Genomic DNA, 17,561 nt, shown 5'->3' with positions numbered 1-17,561 from the left:
GTGTTTTGTCAGTTCCCTTCAGATGGTATTGCAGACCACACAGCCACTCTCCCTCACCTGCCCCAGCAAAGCCTCAGTGTCAAGGGGAGAGGAAACTGCATTGGGCCACCTGGGGGAAAGGTTAGTATGGTGCCCCATAGTGAGGGGGGCTGACCCATCAACTTTGGGGGTAGACAGTATTTGAGCCATAAGGCTGGCTGTTTCTGTGCCTTTTCAAGTTTTGTTTCAGCACTCAGAATTACCCCTCCCTAGTCACAGTCATGCCATTGCAGGAGTGGGCCATCCATCTCATGGGTAGTGGAAACTTTGGGAGAGTGCCTAGCTTACAAGACCACTCTTAGTCACACTCCCCCCTACCCCCACCATCTTTACAGAGTGGTTGGACATGGTATCCTACTAGCCAAGTTGGACAGTGAATCCCAGTCACCCTAGCCTGGTACAATAACCCTCAGGTAAACAGTGACAGAACCAAAAGGTGAGTTGAGGAAGATTTTAGTCCTCCCCTGCCAATTTCCAACCAGCCTACTACTCCTGTGAAGAGTTCTAAAACATTTCATGGGTAAGCAGCCAACCCACACTGGTCCAGTGGATCTCTTTTGCACTCGTGGAAGCTGACAGCACTTTATCTGGCCCATACCTTTCTCAGTTTGCTTCTGGCACTTGAGGCTTCTCTGTTGCCTTCACATCAGATTCCCTTGGAAAGTCTGCACTCAAGCATGTGCAACTTGGAAATATGAGGGACTTAGAACCAATGGGGCTACTGTTGATCCAAGGGGGCTCCTGGAAGATGATGGATAACTGCTTTCCACTTTCATCACCCAGATGGGGAGTTGAGAGAGACATTTCATGACGCTTTCCAGAAGGTCCCAGTGAGATGGAGTACCAGTTGCCTGAAGCAGAGGCCAGCATGGTGAGGCACCCTTGTATTGGCCTTTCTTCCTTCCCTGTGTCAAATCCCCCTGTCCTATACCACCAGACTCACATCCCCAGTCATCTAGGGCTTTGTAAGTAGATTTGCTTTCTGGAGAAACTAGGCTTAGGCAGGAGGGACTTCATGTGGTAGACACACAGTGGCTTCCCGTCTAAAATAGCTGGGTAGAAGTAGAAAGGTGACTCCATTTAGAGGGAAAACGATAGGAAATGTGATATGTGAATGTGATAAATGCACTTGGCTTTGCCCCTCAACAAAGTGATCTCTCTAAAATGGTGATTGAGTCTATCTTCTCTCAACCTTAGAACTGTTTCACTCTCTTCATGCAGATAAAAGCCAGGCTGAGCTAAAACTGTACCCCAGGGCAGGGTTGGGCTGGGCCAACTAGGGCTACTGCAAAGTCTTTGCATATTGAGTACTCGGGGTCCAAGGTGCTAGGACAGCTTTTGTTGTTACTTAGGACAGCTTAGGTGCTGAGAAAACCTCTTTCCCACGGTGGACTCTTCTGTTGCCAAAGAAACAAATCCATTTTTGCATTAACGAAAATTTTCAGGAAGTTGTGTCTTTGGTTTTTCTAACAAGACTGGTTGCAATCTCAGCAATGAAGTCACAAGAAGCTCTCTGACCTCTGTTTCAGGTCAGTTCCCCTGGTTACCTACCTGGCAACCAGCACCCTGATTTCTGCCCTGGACTGAATTTCAGTTGCAGTGAATTTCAGCCTCTCTGTGGAGCCTTTCTGACTCCCGTTCTCAGCTTCATTTACATCCGTCTGTATAGCCTGCACCCAGAATGGGGTGGCCAGACCTGGGCTTTAAGACTATGGTGCTCCCGAGTGGTGCCATACTCTGCTAAAGCTGGTGGTAAAAGCCATCAGTGTGAGAGTGGTAATCTCTTCTTTGTACGCTGTCACATTCTTTCTGATTAACGGAGATGGAAATCAACAGAGTTCTTTAAATGAAAAGAGAAGTGGACATTCAGCACTAACCCTGATCTAAACTGAGGGCTCTTTCCCTGTTGCCCACTACCCCTCTCCCTTCTGCACTTGGGGCTCTACTCTCTGCCTGAAAATCTTGACTTCACCATAACTTCCTGCACCGCTTTTCCCATCCTCTCTGCCCATCCAAACATCTTCCTTCCCTAAAGGAGTATTCCAAAAATCACTTCCTCAAGAATCTCTCTTTGACTCTTCTAATCCCCATCTGCTCTTTCCCTCCTCTGAGCTCCTAGTGTCTGTACCACTCCTTTGCCACATCAAGCCAGTTCCCCCACATTTACTGAGTGCCTACTGTATGCCCAGAACTGTATCACCTGCTGTGGATACCAAGGTGAACAGACTAGGAGAGAGATAAGAACAAGATGGACAGACCCTCAGAAAAAGAAACAAACAATCACGGAAGAAGACCCAGGGCAACCAGCCAGATCTGAGGCTGCAAGATGGTGAAAATGCCAGCAAAATATTAGGGAGGTATGAGTGGACAAATGACATGCCACGGCCAGGAATTATCTTCATTATCTTTGCACATGAACCCAGACCTTTATTGAAATATTACATTCCATTTCAAAATAAATGTAGAAATGGATCCAGAAAAAAGTAACAAACAATAATAAGAAGGATGTTAAACTGTGTAATTCAGATAAAAGAGCAAACAGAGGAGAGCTGGGATATTTTTAAGATTGGCCAAGGGGATTGGGGGTTCTTGATAATGATCTTTCACTGCCTTGAGGCGTTTCTGTTTATTTGCCTTGAGCTTTTAATGGATGTAAGTGCACTTCACTTCTGTGGATGACCAAACTAGAGAAAATAATCTTAAATTAAAGCCGAGGATATTTTGGTTGTGTTTAAGGAAGACTCGGGTGTGTGTGTGTGTGTGTGTGTGTGTGTGTGTGTGTGTGTGTGTGTGATGAAACTGGGAAGGGCAACTTTCAAAGGCACTGGGAGTGTCGTATTGTACTGCCTTTTCCGTCGCTTCAGTCTGTGTCCGACTCTTTGCCATCCTATGGACTGTAGCCCGCCAGCCTCCTCTGTCCATGTGATTCTCCAGGCTGGAGTGGGCTGCCATGCTTATTACTTGGTCCTTTAAGAGAAGAGACAGACCCTGCAGCCATGTGAGTTCTCTGCCTGAGGTAGGGACCTGCTCTTGAATCCTGGCCAGTCTGTGATGATAGGACTCTGGGAATTAAGAGTCACCACAGACACTGGCTGCAATCCTCCTGCCCACACTGTCCATTAGAGCTGCTGGCAAAGTCATAAAAGTTGCCCTTTTTTCAGTTTGTGTTTCACTTTCCTTATTCCCAGAGAAACATAGAAAGGAGCCACCCAAAGGTTGTAGAAGGAGAGGACAGAGATGATTTTGGTGCTTTCATAATGGGACAGTGTAGCTGTCATGATGTCAAGCTTGGATAAGTGAAAGCTGAAGAGTCAAGTCAGCCCATTAAAGATTTTTTTTTAATTGGTAGAAAATAGCTTTACAATTTTGTTTTGGTTTCTGTTGTATGACAACTAGATTCAATCATAATTTACATATATATATATATGTACACACACATATATATATTTAATTTAATTTAATATATGATTTAACATATATCCCTTCTCTCCTGAGCCTCCCTCTCCTCCCCCTATCCCACCCCTCTAGGTCATCACTGAGTGCCAGGCTGAGCCCATTAAAGATTGAACAATAGTGCATTTACTTCTTAAACACACTAAACTATTTAACCACCCTAAGAGGCACAAGGAGTTGGACAGGGCTTAGCAGCTAAGCAACATTAACAGGAGAAAGCAACCACCTTCCTTTACCCTCCCCTTCTTCTCCTTCCTCCTCAGCTTCTTCCCTTTCCTCCTCTTTCTTCTTTCTGGCATATTTTCTTGAAAAGTGAAATAGATAGCTGCCCTTTGTTTCTTAGTGACACAGTAATCTAGGGGAAAAACAATCTGTAACCAAAGGTCATGGTCTCCTATTTCAAAAGAAGGGGGAGGGGTTGCGGGGAGGGGAGTCTTCTAATTCTATGCATAAAATTATTTTTTTTCCATTTATTTTTATTAGTTGGAGGCTAATTACTTTACAATATTGTAGTGGTTTTTGCCATACATTCACATGAATCAGCCATGGATTTACATGTGTTCCCCATTCCGATCCCCCCTCCCGCCTCCCTCTCCATCCCATCCCTCTGGGTCTTCCCAGTGCACCAGCCCTGAGCACTTGTCTCATGTCTATGCATAAAATTAAAGAGAAATTGCATGGCTTGAGTGGAAAGAGGGGATTTGTCTCTCATCAACTCTCCCCAGAAAGGGCAACATTTAAAGTACGCCTTGCACGGACACATTTAGCTACTATTTGAATAGGAGAGGAAATCCGGCCACTTGTGGCCCCATTTACACAAGGACACCAGAGAAGAGCAGAATTTATTTGATGGCATGAAGAGCCATAGCACACCCTCACATTGACTCCCTCCTGATTCTGGAGCTGATTTCACTGGCATCCACAGGGGGTGGCTGAGGGACTCTCCAGCGCTGTCACCACTAGGAAACCTGCCTAAACCAGCTTCCTTTGTTTAGTCTTGGTTTCACTCTCACTCTTTTTAGATTCCCCACCCCAAACTTGAGCTCTCTCCAAAGAGCAGTTTTAGGAATGAATGTCAGAGACAAAGGGTGAGGGAACTGACACCTCATCAGAGGATAGGAGGAGAGGGCTGAAAGATGTCCCCTGATGAGGTTTTCATTTACCTATAGTCCTGCAGATTCTTCTCAAAGCAAAATGAGCAGACTCAGGTAGGTTAGCCTAGTCTGACGCTGATGGAGGGATGGTGGAGCAGAGGATGGGAGGGTGGGGAGGGAACTTAAGCAAGGCTCACCAGGTGTTTGGCTTCAGTAGTTACTTTCCATTTCCTGGAAGCTATATTTTCACACACTGAGAGCCAGACTTGTGGGCAGTAAAGTGCTTAGGATGAGCCTGTGGTCAGGAGCACCAAAAGTCCATTGCAAACTTGGGAAGGGGAGCTTGGGGACTCAGCTGACTGGCTGTGGGAAATCCCCACAGGACTGGGAGAGGCAGAGTGGTGGGGGCCATCTGGTAGAAAATGTACCAAAGAAGGTTTCAAAATCTACACGGATCTCCAGATCAAAGGTTGGGAAAAAACAACTTACAGAAGCAAACGAGAGCACTCCAGAGACATGGGGGAAGAGGGGTGGGTAGGAATGTGGACTTCCCCCATGTCTCTTTCTGTTCTGCTTAGAAGGAGAGAAGCCATTGCCTGCTTTTAAAACACCAATTTGTATCCACTTATCTCTCCATTCAGTGTCCCCATCCCCACCTTCTGCCATATTTGATTACTGCCTGCTTATTAGAATTATAGCACATATCTTGGATCTTTCTTTAAATACGACTTTCACACTGTCATCAAATGGAGGGCTCTTGTGAAAGGAGTATGAAATATTTTAAAAAATCAGGCTCAGGAGGTTCGGAGCCATTAATGAACTCAATGTTTAGTCTATCATATCATTTCAAAGTTTGTGTAAATGGCAGTACAGGGAATGGAAGAAACCCTGGCCTGAGAGTTCCAAGACCATGGCCTGCTTCAGAGAAGAGTTCAGAGGAGGCTACTTCTCTCTGCTGTGTGACTCAAAGGCACTCTCTTCACTTAGTTGGGCCTCACTTCCCTCACTATAAAGTTACAGGTATGCAAATATCCCTTCTGACACTGACATGTTGTGATGTACACTTTGCTCTTGTGTACATATGGATTCTATTTTTAAAAAAGTACTTTGGGACCAGTGGCCAGAGAGTCTGTTTTCTTTGATAAACTGATCTTCGAATTCTTTTCCAGCCTTCTTTAAAATCCTCCAGAAGGATACTTGATTTCCATTGTGCAAATCTAGTATTCAGTCTTATGATGAAGTGTTTGGAAATGATTCAGTAAGACAGAAAAGGAGAAAGCTTAAGACCACGACCAGTCTTCTAACCCAGTGACAGGCCGGATTGGAAACTAACTCACGCCTCAACACTGAGGTCGGGCTGAGCAACCGCGCATCACTGGGGAGGAAATATCAACTTAAGTCTGCATCTTTGTTTTTACTTTTACTTTTTTAAATCTTTGCTTTTACTTTTTTAAAACCTCTGAACTAGCTGTTTGGGTTATTTCTGGGCTTGAAATTTTAGTTTATCTTCTTAGTTATTTTTTAAAAAAAATAAGCCCAGATGTAATTCTCTCTAGATGCCTTCTGTGAACCCTCTAAATTGATAATGTCTCCCTCCTATTTGCCGAGCTGGTACCTTGAACATTCTCCTTGGTCACAGTGCTTGTGCCTCATGCCGTTACACTATACGAAGTCTCCTCTATCCCTGTGATTCTTGCTCTACCTCAGTAACTGCAGTAAGCGCCCAGCAAAGTATCTAGCATACTTTATATGCTGTAATAGGGTTCTACAGAGAAACAAAACCAATACACACATGGAGAGAGAGATTTATTTTAAGGAACTGGTTCATGTGATTGTGGAGGTTACCAAGTCCAAAATCTGCACAATAGGCTAGCAGGCTGAAGACCCAGGTTGAGGTGATGTAGCAACTCCATGTGAAGATAGTCTGCTGGCAGAATTTCTTCTTCCTTGGGTGAGATCAGTCTTTTTTCTATTAAGGCCTTCAACTGAATGGGTAAGGCCCACTTATCATGGAAGAAAATTAGCTGCTGATTTCCATGTTAATCTCATCTTAAAAATACCTTCACAGAAACATCTAGAAAAATGTTTGACCAAATATCTGGGTACTTTTTCCTAGCCAAGTGAATACCTAAAATTAACCATCACAGATGCTCACTGAATCTTCTGAAGTGAGTTGATGCTGCAGGATATGTGAACAGCCGTTTTTGGCTTCCTAATTCTCCTGGGCTAGCTTTCTTCTGTTTTCTTCTAAAAAGCCTCTACTTCATTTTTTACCCACTTTAAATCACTTTAACAAATTGTGTTAAATTGTGTCCTATTCTGTGGTAAATTTTTCTCTGAAACTTTTTGTTATTTTACGTTTGCTGCAGAGGTCAGGGGCCCTGTCTATTAACCATTTCCTGTTAGCTCTATCTTTCTCTCTCTCATTAAAAAAAAATTTGTTTTTAAGCTCTCAAGATTTCATGAGGCATGGTGGCACGGTATAACACATTCAGGCCCCTGAAGATGAAGATTTGTTTAATCCCCTGCTTTTCAACTATCTATACTTCTGTTTCCTTTCTGTTGAACTAGCCCTGACCATGGTGTGGCTGGAGAGGAACTGAACATCAGGGCCTCATATTGCTTTGTATCAACATGAAAGGGGGTTTATTTTAGAGGCATTACCTTATTTGAACATTTGGATCCAATTGTAGTAACGACACTATTACAAATGACACAAATGCTTACAATGTAAAGCTTAGTGATTAAAAATAGGATATAATATATTATATATATAAAATGACCCCATTTTTAAAAAATGTGCATAAAGACTATAAGTATCAGTCTTTACAGTCTGAGTGGTAGAATGTGGGCTTTTTTCTCCTATGCTTTCTAAAATTTCTTTCTACATGTAATATGTGAAAATTCTTAATATGAAAGATTAAAAGTTTCCCCTTCTCTCTCTCCCTACTCCCTGCAAACTCTCCCCTTAGCCACCTGAGAGATAATTATATAATCATTAATAACAATTTAACATGTATCCTTTCAGTCATTTTATGCACAGGCATGCACACACACACACATACAGAGTTCTTTTTACTTATATAAATAAGACCATTTATATCCCTCACTCTAAAAGCTGATTTTTTAGTTAACAAAATGTCTCCAGTTTCTTCCCTTGTGAACCTAACTATTTACCCCAAATCTGCTGATTTAAATGTCTACCTTTTTAGAAAAGTTTCATAATTATGCCCTAATTTAGGAGAAGGAAACTCATTCTCCTCTCTAAATAGAGGTTGAGATTATTTCCAATTTTTCTGCTGAGAAACAATTCTGCAAAGAAATCCAGAAACATTTATCTTTGTGAACACATGAGAGATGTGTTTTTAAAGAGAGATTTCTAAAAGATTTCTCAGTTTTTCTACTGGAAGTATGCATTATTTTTTTTAATCATAAAAATAACATTTTATTTAAAAATAAACAATGTAAATCAACAGCCTAAGATGGAATCCCTTGCGTGGGTCCACTTTATGAGAGCAGGGTTGTGTTAGGGCCTAGCATCCGCCTGGTAAACAGTAGGTGTTTAATGTCTGTAGCAAGAAAGATAAGCATCCAGAAAAGTCTGCAGAATACTGCATATAGTGTTTAGAGTATCTGCATAGAATACCTGCAGATAGTGTTTCTAATTCTTTTCAAGAATTTATTCAGGCAAAAAGAATCTTGGTTTTCCTTTGCTTTTATTATCAGCATGAAAATATTCTATTCTGCGACCAAATAAATGACAAGAGTTAAAATTAATCCTATCAACCACCCTAAAGAGGTCGGTACTATTATTGCCCCATTTTATGGGTGAGGGGCCCAGAACCGTGACAAAGGCCACTGACGCAATCAGCACCGTTTTCCGAGATCGGGGCCACACACTGTTCACTGTCCAGGGGAGCTGGACTGGAGGAAAGGCCGAGGCTTCAAGCCGGGGCCACTCCTGGGTCCTCGACAGTCTCGCGGGGGTGGGGGTGGGGGTGGGGGTGAGACGTTGGTGGCGGAGGGGCGCCATTTCCCGTCGTGCGTGCTCCGCGGCGCCCTCCCGAGCCGAGGGGGCGGCTGACGCAGGCGGCAGCTGACGCTCGAGCAACTGCAAGCGCCGGCCCCGGCCCGGGTCTGTGGAACCTGAGCGCGATCCGCGGACGCGGCGCTCCACCCGGCTGGGTGCTCGGCTCTCGGCTCGCGCCGGGGTCCGCGCTGGGCCTCCGCGCACCCTGACTTCCCGGCCCCGCGCTGGGCTCACGAGCGTTGCACCCCTCCCGGCCACCAGGTACCCCTCCCCGCGCTAGGCCCCCACACCCGCGCTCCTCTCCCGCGGCGACCGGTCCCGCCCGCCCTTCCTTCCCCACCCTCCCCGCCCGCATCCCGTCCCGTCCCTCGCACCCCTCTCCCGCGGTGACCTAGGGGCCACCCCCACCCCAGTCGGGGCTGAACCTGTTCCCCACTCGCCTGTACCCTGCCCCCCTCAGAAAAAAAAAAAAAAAACCCGCAGAAGACTGCCGTGAATCGGCTGCCCACATCTCCGTTTTGAATCAAGTTCGGGGACGAGACTGTCAACTGTAAAAGTTAAGCGTATAAAGAATAACAGCGTTCTGGAAAGCTGGAGGCCAGAGCACGGTGTAAAAACTCAAAAGAAAATTTCTTACAGAGTGAGGTGGTCATCGCCCACCACCCCCAGTCTCACTCGAAACCCACAGAAACACATCTGGGTGGAGTCAGGAGGAATTACAGACAGGAAGCCGAGGACTTCAGAAGAGGGCGGTGGTGGTTTAGTCGCTAAGGCGTGTCCGACTCATGCGATTCCATGGACAGAGGAGCCTGGCAGGCTACAGTCCGTGAGATTCTCCAGGCAACAATACTGGAGTGGGTTGCCATTTCCTTCTCCAGAGGATCTTCCCGACCCAGGGATCTAACCTGGGTCTCCTGCATTGTAGGCGGATTCTTTACCAACTGAGCTACAAGGGAAGCCCCTTTAGAAGAGGGTACAGGGATTAAAGATCCGTCCTCAGAATTCTAGAACTAAGCTTGGTCTCTGAAGCTCTCAGAGCTGGACGGGAGCCCAGGTTGCATCTATAGCTCCTCACTACCCCCGCACCCCTCCCGCCAATACAATTTACCATGGGAAAATTGAGGTCCTGGAAGGAGGTAGCTTGTCCACCATCACACACCTGATTCTGGGCAGAGCCAGGACTGTTAGCCCAGAACTCCAGTTCCTGAGCATCATTTATAAACATTAAAATATGTAAGTCAATTTTTTACAAATACCGTTTTTGTGCCAGGAAATTCAACATGATAAGTAAATCAGTAACTCCCAGTGCCTCCATCTGTTGCTTGCGTGAAGTTACCCTCTCTGGCCCCCAGTTTTCTTATCTCTGACGTGCAGACTATAATCCAGGCCCTCTGATGAGACTGAAGATGCAGATGCTTTGCAAACATTGATACCAGTGGAAAGTTAACATTTACGGAAAGGAGGGATGCATTCCAAGGCCAGATTCAACCAAAAAGAGAAAATGGTTGATTTGCAGAATTTAATGGGCTTGCCACTCACAGAGAGGCAAAGATAGGGTCCTAGTTAGTCTTGCCTAACTTGACAAGACAAGACAAAGTTCTAATCTTGCCTGGGAAGTCCCACAGACAGAGGAGCCTGGCTGGCTAGTCCAGGCTGAAAAAGACTTGGACACGACTTAGCTTAGTGACTGAACAACAACAACAACACAACAAAATGGCTTATTCCATTCCCCATAGAGCTGTTGTGATGATTAAGTGATATGCCCTTAATACTGTGCCTGCAAGGAGTGAGTAATCAGTGAAATGTGATGTGTGCTCAGTCTCTCAGTCGTGTCTTACTCTGTGTGACACTTTGGAGTGTAGCCCACCCGGCTCCTCTGTCCGTGGGATTTCCCAGGCAAGAATACCAGAGTGGGTTACTATTTCCTCCTCCAGGTGATCTTCTGGACCCGAGGATTGAACCTGTCTCCTCCACTGATAGGTGGATTTCCTTACCATTAGGCCACCAGGGAAGCCCCAGTAAAATGCTGATAGGGCTATTATTTTTTCTGATTTTTTTCCTCCCCATCCTCTGTGTGTCTTTTCATTCCCCCAGAGACAGCTTCACCATGGACGGGGCACTGATGGAGAGGTATGTGGCAGCCATGGTGCTGAGTGCAGCTGGAGATGCCTTGGGGTACTTCAACGGAAAGTGGGAGTTCCTCCAGAATGGGGAGAAAATTCACAGGCAACTGGCCCAGCTTGGCGGCTTGGATGCCATAGATGTGGAGAGGTGGAGCGTCAGCGATGACACCGTGATGCACCTGGCTACAGCAGAAGCACTCCTGGAAGCCGGCAAAGTCTCAGACTTGACTGACTTGTATTCCCTCCTTGCTAAGCATTACCAGGACTGCATGGGAGACATGGATGGCCGGGCACCAGGTGAGAGCAGCCGGTGGAGGTCCTGGGCAGGTGGAGAATTAAAACAGACCCAAGGAAGTCATTTAAAATGTTGATTGGGATTTAAATATCAAAGATACTAGTTTTTTATTTTTTAATTAATCAATTTTTTTGCCACACCCTGAGGCATGTGGGATCATAGTTCGCTGACCAGGGATCAAATGCGTGCCCCTTGCATTGCAAAGCAGTCATAACCTCTGGACCACAGGGGAAGTCCCAGGATATTAGTTTTCTTAGTTATGATAAAAATAGAAACAAGCTAAATGTTGTGTCATTTATTTCATTATGGTGACACATCTGCACCCATTTAAAATTACACAAATAAGTATTTACTGATATGGAAAGACGTTGTATATGAAGCAGAGTAGATTATGAAACACTATATATCTTATGAACCCATTTTCATTAAGAGTATGTATGTATATCTGTTGGGAGAGATTTGGGTGGTAAGAGTATTTATAGTTTCCTATTTTCCTTTCACTTATTCGTAGTTTCTAAGTTTTCTTTAATATCTATGAAGAAAATTTTTTTCTTTTTAAAGAAGACTGGAAAAGGTCTTGTAGAGACTCTTTTTCTGGTTCCAGGTCTGCTCACAAGTGGTTCTTGCTCACTTTTTTATAGTCACTTGGCCAACAGCTGATGTGAACCACCTTTTCCCTGGCTCTTGTATTAGTTAGCTTGACCTGCCATAACAAAATACCACAGATTGGCTGGGCTTAAACAACAGATATCATTTTCTCACTGTTTGGGAAGCTGGAAGCCTGAGATCAGGGTGTTGGTTTCATTTCTTCTGAAGGAATCGTTTCTCTTTGGCTTGCAGATCATGCTGTGCCCTCTCAGAGCATACATTCCTGGTGTCTTTTTTGTGTGTTCCCGTTTCCTCTTCTTGTTAGGACACTGATTAGACTGATTCAGGGCCCGTCCTAACATTCTTATTTTAAATTCATCACCTCTGTAAAAGGCCCATCTCCAAATACAGTCACATTCCGAAGTTCTAGGGATTAGCTCTTCATCATATGAATTTTGGGGAATACAATTCGGCTCATCATCAATACAGTTCAGCTCATAACATTTCCTGATTAAAAGCCCCTCTCACAAACCCAGCAGCGTCTAAGTACGCTAGTCTAAGTAAGGCACAGTGCTGACTCGGGGTTTGGAGTTGGGGGCCTTCATCACCACACACTTTGGCTTTCCCTTTCCATCCAGGAAAGTTGGAGGCAGGGCTTGGTTCTCTCCTCCTGCTGGGCCTTTGCTTTGGTTACCCTGACCCCATTCTCTACCTGACTCTTCCCAGGGGGCGCCTCATTGCAGAACGCCATGCTGCTGGAGCCAGACAAAGCCGAGGGCTGGAGGATTCCCTTTAACATTCACGAGGGTGGCTGCGGGGCTGCCATGAGGGCCATGTGCATTGGTCTCCGGTTCCCTCACAGCAGTCAGCTGGACACACTGATCCAGGTGAGCATCGAGAGCGGCCGGATGACCCACCACCATCCCACAGGCTACCTGGGAGCCCTTGTGTCTGCTCTTTTTACAGCCTATGCTGTGAACGGCAAGCCTCCCCAGCAGTGGGGAAGAGGACTGATAGAGATACTTCCGGAAGCTAAAAAGTACATTGTCCAATCAGGCTACTTTGTGGAGCAGAATCTTCAACACTGGTGAGTTTGCAGGTGCACACTTCTGCTAGAAAATGGTTGAGTCTGTGTGCACACATGCTTGCATGTGTATGCCTAAAACTCAGATTTTTAGCAACCATCATGGGTCTCCCATCAAATTTCATCATCCACTGCATCCAGCCCCCTCCCCACCCTCCTGCTAAGGATTCTAAATACAGTCCCAGCAGTGATGGCCACCAAGGAGCCAAGTGAAGACCTCAGTGAGTACGGCGGCTGCCCTGCTTCCCTGATGTGTAGGGATCCTGTTCTCCAGAGTTTTGTGGCTCTTCCTTTTCTCTTTTTTTTTTCCTGGCCCGCCACACAGCATGTGGGATCTTCATTCCCCACCCAGGGATTGAACCTGTGCCCTCTGCAGTGAAAGAGCAGTGTCTTAACCACTGGACCGCCAGGGAAAAGTCCCTGTGGCTATTCTTTACTGAGATGAACTTTCCTGATTATTTCCTGGAACTTGTTTTTTCAGTGTTGTCTTGACAAACAAATAATATTGTGAAAGCCTTGGTTAAAATGACCTAAAGATAGGTTTTTCCACCAGCTAATTAATAAGTGGTAAGACCACATCTTCCCCTTTTTTGAATTCACATCACATTGCCTTTCTTAGAATAAAAATGTCCAGAGGCTTTCTACTGAAATCATCCACGGTCATGATGTTCTGAAGTTCCCTCTTAAAAAAAAAAAAGTAGCTATATAAGGAGCTGATGCGTTAATTAGGTTGATGGTAGTGATCATTTCATTATGCATATGTATATCAAATCATCATGTCGTACACCTTAAATATGTACAATTTTGTTAAGAAAGTAATATAAAACAATAAAATATATGATGACAGGCCAAATAAATAAAGTTCACCCTGAAAGTTGACACTTGATCTAATTCTCAACTCAGGGAAAGCAAACCTACATTTCTCACCTTTAACTTGCTGTATATCTTTTTTATGCATTAATAGCAACAGATATCGATACCTTATTTATATCACTCCTTAGCAAAAATGTATTGAATGAAGGTCACTTAACATTCGTTTTGATTTTTTGTATCATATCATATTAGTACTAGAGGTTGAAGTCATGTTGGAACTCTCCCTGTTCACATTTCTATCTGGTACCTTTCCTGATGGCTTTTGACTTCAATTTTTCAATTGACTGTATCTTTTTTTCTCCCTACAGGTCTTACTTCCAAGACCAATGGGAAAAGTACCTAAAACTCAGAGGAATTTGGGATGGCAAATCAGCCCCTACCTTCCCCAAGCCCTTTGATGTGAAGGAAAGGGATCAGTTCTACACTTCTGTGAGCTACTCTGGCTGGGGCGGCAGCAGTGGACACGATGCCCCCATGATTGCCTACGATGCCATCCTGGCTGCAGGAGACTCCTGGAAGGAACTTGCCCACCGAGCATTTTTCCACGGTGGAGACAGTGATTCTACCGCTGCCATTGCTGGCTGTTGGTGGGGAGTGATGTATGGTTTTAAAGGAGTGAGTCCCTCCAACTACGAGAAGCTAGAATACAGAAACCGGTTGGAAGAGACAGCTAGGGCTTTGTATTCTCTTAGGTAATTACCCTAGGGAGAAGTGACATTCATTTCTGGTGGTTTCTCCTCTTGTGTAGTCCCTTTTCTACTGTTTCACTTTTTTCAAAGTCAAGAGTCTTAACCTTATACTCAGGGAATTTTGAGGTAACAGTCCCTTGGGCACCTGAAGCTCAATGTTTCCAAACTTATCCTGTCTTCACCAGCCCCTGCCCCAAATGTACCCCTCTTCCTATCCTGAAGAGTCTATTTCTCAGTTAATGGGATCAGCATCTCCCAAATTAGAAATCTTGCAGCCTCATATTTGGGTTTCCATTTTTACCATCTAATCTTTCACTAAGTTTTTTTTTCTGTTTGTTTCAGGTTGGGTTCCCAAAAGTGGATTCTAAGACAAAGATCTTAGTGCAAGTAGTTTACTTGGGAGGTGATTCCAGGAAGGAGTGTTAGGAGAATGGGGAAGTGAGACAGGGAGGGGAGAGGAGCCAGGACAAAGTGTGTTGATGAGCAGGTTCCCACTGTAGGCACTTGAGATGCAGTACATCTGGGTCCGTTGCGTAAGGCATTCAGAGTTGTCTCACCATCTTCCATCTGATGTTGGTGGAGGACCACTCCCAGGGGTGCTAACTCTCTGGTGCTTCCTGGCCTGCCTCTTGTAAAGCCAAACATGAGTGTCCTCAGGTCAAGACTCAGAGATCTTTGCAGTGGCAGGCTGTAGGGTGCATGAACAGTGAGGTGTGTATGTGGGGGTCCCCCCAGCATCTGCTAGGTGGTTCTTCATCCTGAATATCCTTCAGATCTGTCATTCTTTTACCTTATGGCACCACATGTTTTTCAGCTGGATTTCTGCATTACAAACTATTTGTCTGAAGAGATTCTGCTCCTATTAATAGCTGCACCCCCTAATTTCCTAGGTATGGCACTTGACCTGGTGCCAGCTCATTGTCACCTATTTGACAGTCTTTATTCTCCTCTAGACAGAATCTAGCATGGTGCCAGGCACACAAGAGATGCTTCATCAATATATATTAAATGAATGTTGTTTATTAGCCTCCTGTCTGGTGCCTCTAATTCCAGTACTGCCTTCCGCATTTCCCTCCAGAGAGATCTTTACAAATACATAACAAGTTGATCATACTGCACGTCTAATCATGTACAATGAATACTTACCCCCTGCTTCTTCATTTCTGGGTGCTCTTCCTTCTCTTTCACCTTCAAGTTCCAGCTCAGGTAGCATCTCCTTGATGAAAACCCACTCTGACTGTTCAGGCTCTTGGCCCTCTCTCTTCAGAACACCCACAGCCTTCTGTCTCCAGCTCTGTCACCACACTGAGCATGTTGTGTGGTGACTGTGGGCCTCAGGGGGCCCTCTGAGGCTCCTTATGAGGGCTTGTGTCTTGCCATCTTTATGGTCTTCCTGTCTAGACTGTTGGAGACATTCAGTGTTTACTGTGGAGGTTCATCGGTTGGTTTTGATGTGAATGTTTTGAGCATGCACTGACTCTTGTGTTTCAGATGCCCTCTACTTCATGACTGTCAGGAGTGACCTGTGCTGGCCTGAGAGAGATGGAGGCTTTGAGGCTTTAACCAGGCCTATGTGCTGACTTCAGTGAGACAGAATCTCAACTATGTATCTGGAGCAGGACTGCAGCAAAGGCGTCAGATTGATCATTCTTTTGTATGTAAAGGGATAAGAAAATGCCAAAGCTCTTTCTGGTTCCAAAAGCTCTTGTATGTATTTATATATTTCAGAAAACATGTGTGTTTTAAATAACCAAACTAGTACATAGATTCTTCAGCAGGACAGTCAGAAATTGCAGACTTTTAGGGGTGGGGATTTACCATTCACAGAACATGGTAATAACCTCTTAAATGCAGGTGCAAAGAAGACTCCTCTGTAGAAATATTTTGAAGACAGTTTTAGAATAATAGAAAACAGTTAGTAAATATGTATTTACACAGGATTCTTGAACAGAAGATTAAGATGGAGACTTTTATGACTGTTTTTCAATTTCCCACTTGATAAAAAGTGACAGTATAGTACAGAATAGTGTGTACTTTTCTGCAGCTGTAGGAAGAAAGGAAACATTTTTTCGTGTCTTTCTGGGGTTTCTTTTACCAGTAGTCAGGAGAGCTTGCAGCATTTATTTATTTATTCGGCTGCACCAGGTCTTGCAGCCTGTGGTATCTTTAGTTGTGGCATGCAAACTCTTAGTTGTGGCATATGGGAGCTGTTCCCTGACCAGGGATCAAACCTAGGCCCCCTGCATTGGGAGCAGAGTCTTAGCCACTGGACCACCAGGGAAGTCCCCTGCCTGCAGTTTTAAGGTGGAGCACTAGAGTTCAGTTAGCACTGACCAAGTGGCAAAACTGAGATGCTTAAGCCTTGTGATATAGAAAAGGGAAGAAGAGCATTTTAGCCAGTGGATTCTGAGGCATGATCTGTTTTACCTCTATAACTTGTTTGATGAATGGTCTGAATTTAGTGGAAGCAAACATGGAATGATTTTCTTTTTCTCCAGTCACTGCCTTCGTATAAGCTGCTTTTCCTGCTCCTTAGTGTCATCTTTTTAGTTTTGTGTGAAGAGGGGGGTAGTGAAGGGTATTAAAAATCCAATCCAGTCCCCATCCCAGTCCAGATTTTTTTTTAATTTAAGCTTTACCAAGATATGAATGAATGTAAAATTGTAAGATATTTAAAGTGTACATTGTGGTGATTTAATATACATATACGTGGTGAAAGGTTTCCCTTCATCTCGTTAATGAGCATATCCATCACATTACATGTTTACCTTTTTTTGCTGAGAACATTTAAGTTCTACTCACCTAGTAAATTTCAATTTAACAGTATAGTGTTATCAACCATGGTCACCATGTTTTACATCAGATCTTCAGACCTGATTCATCTCATAGCTGAAAGTTTATACCCTTTGACAAACCTCCCCTTATTTCCCTCACCACCACTGCCCCCTAACCAGCCCCTGGCAACCACTTTTATACTCTCTGTTTCTATTAATATGGATTTGACTTTTTTTTTAAGATTCCATATATATGTGATATCATGTAATATTTATCATCCTCTCTCTGATTTATTTTAGTTAGCATAATGCCCTAAGGTCCATTGATACTGTTGCAAACATCAGGATTTCCTTCTTTCTCATAGCCGAATAGTATTCTATTGTATATATGTACTATGTCTTCTTTATCCATTCATCAATTGACAGATACTTGTTTCCATATCTTGACTATTATGAATAAAGCTGCAGTGAACATGGGGCACAGATACCTCTTTGATACCCTGTTTTCATTTCCTTTGG

General features: G+C 44.3%; 1 protein-coding gene across 2 annotated transcripts; it reads left to right on the top strand.

Annotated features, from left to right (window-relative positions):
- The first annotated feature begins 825 nt into the window (after positions 1–825).
- Positions 826–17,527, top strand: ADPRH (ADP-ribosylarginine hydrolase). 2 transcript variants are annotated; one of them, XM_061167093.1, is made up of 5 exons: positions 826–910; positions 10,711–11,036; positions 12,349–12,709; positions 13,888–14,271; positions 15,760–17,527. In XM_061167093.1, the coding sequence occupies exons 2-5, from the start codon at positions 10,724–10,726 to the stop codon at positions 15,788–15,790; spliced, it is 1,089 nt and encodes a 362-aa protein (XP_061023076.1). In that variant the 5' UTR covers positions 826–910; positions 10,711–10,723; the 3' UTR covers positions 15,791–17,527. The 2 variants fall into 2 exon arrangements, with proteins under 2 accessions (XP_061023076.1, XP_061023074.1); XM_061167091.1 differs by lacking the exon at positions 826–910 and adding an exon at positions 8,695–8,877.
- The last annotated feature ends 34 nt before the right edge of the window (positions 17,528–17,561 follow it).

Source organism: Dama dama, chromosome 19 (assembly GCF_033118175.1).
Source record: "Dama dama isolate Ldn47 chromosome 19, ASM3311817v1, whole genome shotgun sequence".
Taxonomy (NCBI): domain Eukaryota; kingdom Metazoa; phylum Chordata; class Mammalia; order Artiodactyla; family Cervidae; genus Dama; species Dama dama.
The sequence above is the reverse complement of the archived record's forward strand: the minus strand, read 5'-3'. Positions and strand labels throughout refer to the sequence as shown.